General features: G+C 52.4%; 1 protein-coding gene across 1 annotated transcript; it reads left to right on the top strand.

The window, feature by feature from the left end:
• Positions 1–1,474: 1,474 nt before the first annotated feature.
• Positions 1,475–5,961, top strand: LOC116987753 (hepatic leukemia factor-like; the record flags this gene model as incomplete). The annotated part of the gene is made up of 2 exons (XM_033043984.1): positions 1,475–1,708; positions 3,855–5,961. Coding segments are annotated over 2 exons (438 nt in total), but the record flags the coding sequence as incomplete, so codon positions are not given.
• Between the last annotated feature and the right edge of the window lie 743 nt (positions 5,962–6,704).

The following is a 6,704-nucleotide window of genomic DNA, read 5'->3' as shown; positions in this document are numbered from 1 at the left end:
TCCTGTCTGCTCATGTTTTTCGATGCGAGCCGGTCAGATGGTGAATGCTGTAACAATGGTGTGGGTTCGTGCCATTTCCAGATAGCCACTATCCCTAAACCCTAACCGCACCCACAGCGGGTAGAGCTGCTGCTTCACAGCGCCAGACTCCCCGGCTTCCATCCCGCCCTCGGGTGCTGTCTGTCTGTGTGGAGTTTGCACGTTCTCCCCGTGACCGCGTGGGTTTTCATCCCACGTCCCAAAGCGGGGGAAAGATTTAATAGGAACCTGAGGGGTAACTTTTTTTACACAGAGGGTGGTGGGTGTATGGAACGAGCTGCCAGAGGAGGTCGTTGAGGCACTAGAAACAGTTAGACAGGTGCATGGATAGGACAGGTTTGGAGGGATGTGGACCAAAGATGGGACTAGTAAAAATTGGCCAGTGTGGGCAAGTTGGGCTGAAGGGCCTGTTTCCACGCTGTTGCACTCTACGAAGTGTGCGTTAGTAGGTTAATTGGCCCTCTGTAGAACACAGAGTGCTGGAGTAACTCAGCGGGTCAGGCAGCATCTATGGAGCTAAGGAAATAGGCAACGTTTCGGGCCAAAACCCGTAAGGGTTTCGGCCCGAAACGTTGCCTATTTCCAGAAGGATTTCGGCCCGAAACGTTGCCTATTTCCAGAAGGATTTCGGCCCGAAACGTTGCCTATTTCCTTAGCTCCATAGATGCTGCTGCACCATAACTCAGTGGGTCAGGCAGCATCTGTGGAGAACATGGATAGGTGACGTTTCACAGAGTGCTGGAGTAACTCAGCGGGACAGGCAGCATCTCTGGAGAGAAGGAATGGGTGACGTTTTGGGTCGAGACCCTTCCTCAGACGTCATTCCTTTCCTGAGACGCTGCCTGACCCACTGAGTTACTCCAGCATTTTCATAGGGTCATAAGTGATAGGAGCAGAATTAGGTCATTGGGCCCATCGAGTCTACTCCGCCATTCAATCACCTCTATAAGTGCACTCTATCTCTACAGTATTGAAGTGCGGCCAAGGAGGCGCAGCGGGTAGAGCCGCTGCCTCACAGCGCCAATAGACCCGGGTTCGATCCTTACCAGGGGTGCTGTCTGTACGGAGTTTGCACGTTCTCCCCGTGACCTGCGTGGGTTTCCTCTGAGATCTTCGGTTTCCTCCCACACTCCAAAGACGTGCAGGTTTGCAGGTTAATTGGCTTGGTGTAAATGTGTAACTTGTCCCCCAGCGTGTGTAGGATAGTGTTAGTGTGCGGGGATCGCTGGTCTATGTCACTGTATGACACAGTCACAGGTCCGAATTGTCTAACCCACACTCTTGCTCCCTCCCCCTCTCCCTCACCCCCATCCCTCCCATCTCCCTCACCCCCATCCCTCCCCTCCCCATCCCTCCTCTCCTCCTTCCCCCCTCACCTCCTTCCCCCCTCACCTCTCCCCCCTCACCTCTCCCCCCTCTCCCTCCCCCCCCCCCCTCTGTGTCCACAGGACCGCTGCTCCAGTCTGTCCGTAACACCCCCAGCCCCATTGACCCGGAGAGTATCCAGGTTCCGCTCAGCTACGAGCCGGACCCTGCCGACCTGGCTCTGTCCAGCGTCCCCGGGCAGGAGATGTTCGACCCCCGCAAACGCAAGTTCACCGACGAGGAGCTGAAACCGCAGCCCATGATCAAGAAAGCCCGCAAGATATTTGTGCCCGATGAGATGAAGGTAACTTCATTCAGGAGGGAGGGGGGTGGGGTGGGGGAGAGAGTGGGGGGAGGGGAGAGGGAGAGGGGGTGGGGGAGAGAGTGGGGGAGGGAGGGGGAGAGGGAAGGAGGGAAGGAGGGGGGGAGTGGGGGAGTGGGGGGGAGGATGACCGATAGACCCACCCCAGGATGAGGATGACCTTTGCACGGTCTGTGGCCACCACCCAGGAACAACCATCGTCCAGGAGTAACGGTGACACTCTGCATATTATAAGGTTTCTCTTAAAACGAACCAGAGCACCCGGAGGAAACCCACGCGGTCACGGGGAGAACGTGCAAACTCCACACAGACAGCACAGTCTGTGGAACTGATGCACTACAATGCTGAGAACTATATTCTGCACTCTGCATCTTCCCCTTCGCCCAGTCTAGTTTAGTTTAGTGATACATCATGTAAACAGGCCCTTCGGCCCGCCGAGTCCACGCTGACCATCGACCACACAAAAATGCTGGAGAAACTCAGCGGGTGCAGCAGCATCTATGGAGCGAAGGAAATAGACAACGTTTCCGGCTGAAACCCTTCTTCAGACTGATGGGGGAGCCGTTCGCACTAGTTCTGTGCTATCCCATTTTCTCATCCACTAGGGGGGGCAATTTACAGAGGGGCCGATTAACCTGCAAACCCGCACGTCTTTGGTACGTGGGAGGAAACCGGAGCACCCGGAGGAAACCCACGTGGTCACGGGGAGAACGTGCAAACTCCACACAGACAGCACCCGCGGTCAGGATGGAACCCGGGCCTCTGGCGCTGTGAGGCAGCAGCTCTACCCGCTGCGCCACCATGCTGACCACATTGTAATTGCGTTTATGTCCAGTATGATCTGATCTGATTTGGACAGCGTGCAGCTCTTCACTGTACCTCGCTACACGTGACAGTAATAAACATGAACCTGAGCCTAACGTGGGACACAGAGAGAGAGGGGGGAGGAGCAGCGAGACTAGCAAGGAGAGGTAACTACATTGAGGGGAGATTGTGTAGGAAGGGGCTGCAGATGCTGGTTTAAACCAAAGGTATAAATGTCGATTTCTCCAACTTCAAATTCAATCAACTAGAAACACTTCAGGGATTGGACAGGCCGGATGCAGGAAACATGTTCCCCGTGTTGGGAGAGTTCAGAACCAGGGGTCACACAGTTTAAGAATAAAGGGGTCGGCCATTTAGGACTGAGATGAGGAAGAACAATTTCACCCAGAGTTGTGAATCTGTGGAATTCTCTGCCACGGAAGGCAGTGGAGGCCGATTCACTGGATGTTTTCAACAGCGAGTTAGATTTAGATCTTAGGGCCAACGGAATCAAGAGATATGGGGAGAAGGCAGGAACGGGGTACTGATTTTGGATGATCAGCCATGATCATTTTGAATGGCGGTGCTGGCTCGAAGGGCCGAATGGCTCCTATTTTCTAAGGTCATTAGTGATAGGAGCAAAATTAGGACATTCGGCCCATCAAATACGCCTCTCCACGGATCTGCAGTTCCTTCCAACACGTTTCTCAGGGTTCCAACTGCCCAGGGTTATCCTAAAGACAGACACAAATGCTGGAGTAACTCAGCGGGACAGGCAGCATCTCTGGTGAGAAGGAATGGGTGACGTTTTGAGTCGAGGTCCTTCTTCAGACTGAGAGTTTAGAAGGATGAGAGGAGATCTCATTGAAACATATAAGATTGTTAAGGGTTTGGACACGCTAGAGGCAGGTAACATGTTCCCAACGTTGGGGGAGTCCAGAACCAGGGGCCACAGTTCAAGAATAAGGAGTAAGCCATTTAGAACGGAGACGATGAAACACTTTTTCACACAGAGAGTGGTGAGTCTGTGGAAGTCTCTGCCTCGGTGGAGGCAGGTTCTCTGGATACTTTCAAGAGAGAGCTAGATAGGGTTCTTAAAAATAGCGGAGTCAGGGGATATGGGGAGAAGGCAGGAACGGGGTACTGATTGGGGATGATCAGCCATGATCACATTGAATGGCGGGTGCTGGCTCGAAGGGCCAAATGGCCTACTCCTGCACCTATTGTCTATTGCCTATTGAGAGTCGGAGGGGGGGGGGGGGGGGGTGGGATTCCACTTTACTAAAGTCTAACGCCGCCCCTTTCTCTCTCTTCAATCTTCAAGCAGGATGAAAAATACTGGACCCGGCGCAGGAAGAACAACATGGCGGCCAAGCGATCGCGCGACGCCCGCAGGCTGAAGGAGAACCAGATCGCCATCCGGGCCTCGTTCCTGGAGAAGGAAAACTCGGCGCTGCGCCTGGAGGTGGCCGACCTCCGCAAGGAGCTGAACAGATGCAAGAACATCCTGTCCAAGTATGACCCCTGAGTCACGCAGCATCCTGCTCCAACCTCCCCCTCCCCCCCACCCGCCCAAGCCTTTAACTAGGCCTCAAAACATGCCCACCTCTATATGGGACACTCTCCCCCCCCACGTGCCCAACCTTTAACTAGGCCTCAAAACATGCCCACCTCTATATGGGACACTCACCCCCCCCACGTGCCCGACCTTTAACTAGGCCTCAAAACATGCCCACCTCTATATGGGACACTCTTCTCCCCCCTCCCCAATCACCCATCCCCCCCATATCTCCTCCCTCCCCCACAACCCCAAATCTGAGCTGGGAGACTGGGTGATCACCCTTGCAATGTCACTTTGGGGAGAGGGAACCCAGCGTTTTTAGGCCGGGCCGACAAGGCCTTGTGTTCGGGGCCTCCCTCTCGCAACCCCCCCGCCACCCCCCTCCTTCTCCACCATCCTGCACGCTCCCCCTCACCCCAACACACAGAGTATCCTCCCCCCTCCCCCCCCCCCGCACTCCCCATTTCTAAAACGAGAACTGTTGTTAGATAACCGCAGCTTTTTTGTCCCCAAAAACTTTTTTAAAAAGCTGCTTGCTCACACAAACGTGAACCGCCGGCCCCTGACCTTCACACCTCCGGGCTCCTCGAACAATTATCCAGAGGCCCCCACCTCCTGTTTCTAGACCGAAGTCCATACCTTCCCAATGGACACCCCCCCCCCCCCACGACCCCCAAACCTCCAAGCTCCAAAGCTTACGGAAAAGTGAATTTAAAAGAAAATCCTCAAGCATTCTCTAAGATTAGATATAATTTAAACTTTTGTTGTTACCTGTATTTTGTCCCCAGTGGCGTGTATAATCCCGAATGTGCTTCTTAGAGTGAACACAGTAACATTGGTGGAATCTTCCCCCAAATGCATGAATTGTTATGAAAACAAATGACTATAACTACTTGTGATTTTAATCTCCTTCTCGCAGTGCTGTTCTGTTCTGGTCTGTCAGGCATGGTGTGTTGGGCTCAGCTTTCCTTATTTTCCAACAGAAAGCAATAACTGTGTTTTATGTTTAGTTTAAGTTTTTGGGAGATCCAGCGCGGAAACAGGCCCTTCGGCCCACCGAGTCCGCGCCGACCAGCGATCCCCGCACACTAACGCAATCTCCCACACACTCACGCACTGGTTGGGACATTAGGTACATTTACCTACAAACCCGCACGTCATTTGGAGTGTGGGAGGAAACCGGAGCACCCGGAGGAAACCCACGCGGGTCACGGGGGGGGAGAAAGTTATCAGTTGCGGCACAGCGGGTAGAACCACTGCCTCACCGCGCCAGAGACCCGTGTTGGATCCCTGGTGACTTCGGGAGCTGTCTGTGTGGAGTTTGCACCCTTTACCTATGACTGCGTGGGTTTCCTCCGGGTCCCAGAGGTCCACAACTGGTATATCATTCCCCCCCCACCCCACACTGGTGTGAACGGTGATCGCTGGTCGGCATGGACCCGGTGGGCCGAAGGGCCTGTGTCCAGGCTGTGTCTCTAAAACTAACCACAGGTAGGCGCATGGTTTTCTGAACTCGGGATTCCAAAACCGTAAAGAGTCTACACACACACTCTATGAGGAAGAGGGATTTCTTTTTAAACAAAAAAATCTATTTAGAAATAGAAGCAATGTGAGTTTTGAAGGCATTGATTTAGGGTATTTGCACCTTGTGGAGGTCGGAGTTCATCTCCAGCGAAGAGGGTGTTGCCATGGAGATAGTTTAGTCTTGTTTACACCTGCTTTCTGATCTCCCAAAGCATAGATATTCTATATGATAAAGTTAATGTTCATAGAGAGAATTATAAAGGTCCTTTTTTGTACAGTATTTTTGAATGGAATACTGACAAAATGTATTTTAAGAAAAATAAAATTATATTATATATTGTGTATTCTATAAAAGAAAGAGTCTTGATCGCAGAGCAGAGAATATTTCACGATGGAGTGGTGTGGAAGGGAGACTTTCACGTGGATGTTTAGATCCCTGGGCAGTTCTGTTTTTCTCAGTCAATTGATTTCTTGGTTAATTGATCAGTTCATTGATTTCTCGAAGGCAAAGTGTTCTTAGCCTTCTTAGACAAGGTGCATCACGGAGCAGTCAAGTTGGCTGGTGAGAAGGTGCCTTGGTGATTACAGGTAGATAAAGCTGGCGAAACTCAGCGGGTGAGGCAGCATCTATGGAGCGAAGGAATAGGGGACTCTGCTGTCTGACCCCATCATTTGGCCCATAATCTCTTGCCCAGAGTAGGGGAATCGAGGACCATAGGACATAAGTTCAAGGTGAAGGGGAAAAGATTTAATAGGAACTTTTTCCACACAGAGGGTGGTGGGTGTATGGAACAAGCTGCCAGAGGAGGTAGTTGAGGCTGGGACTATCCCAACGTTTAAGAAACAGTTAGACGGGTACATGGATAGGACAGGTTTGGAGGGATATGGACCAAACGCGGGTGGGTGGGACTAGTGTAGCTGGGACATTGTTGGCCGGCGTGGGCGAGTTGGGCCGAAGGGCCTGTTTCCACACTGTATCACTGTGTGTGTGTGACGGGGCAGGAGTTACATTTTGTCCTTAGCCCAGGCAGACTATAGACAATAGGTGCCATTCAGAGTAGGCCATTTGACCCTTCAAGCCAGCACTGG

The sequence above is a fragment of the Amblyraja radiata genome, chromosome 26 (genome assembly GCF_010909765.2).
Source record: "Amblyraja radiata isolate CabotCenter1 chromosome 26, sAmbRad1.1.pri, whole genome shotgun sequence".
Taxonomy (NCBI): domain Eukaryota; kingdom Metazoa; phylum Chordata; class Chondrichthyes; order Rajiformes; family Rajidae; genus Amblyraja; species Amblyraja radiata.
Note: the sequence above shows the minus strand (reverse complement) of the source record. Positions and strands in the feature narration are given on the sequence as shown.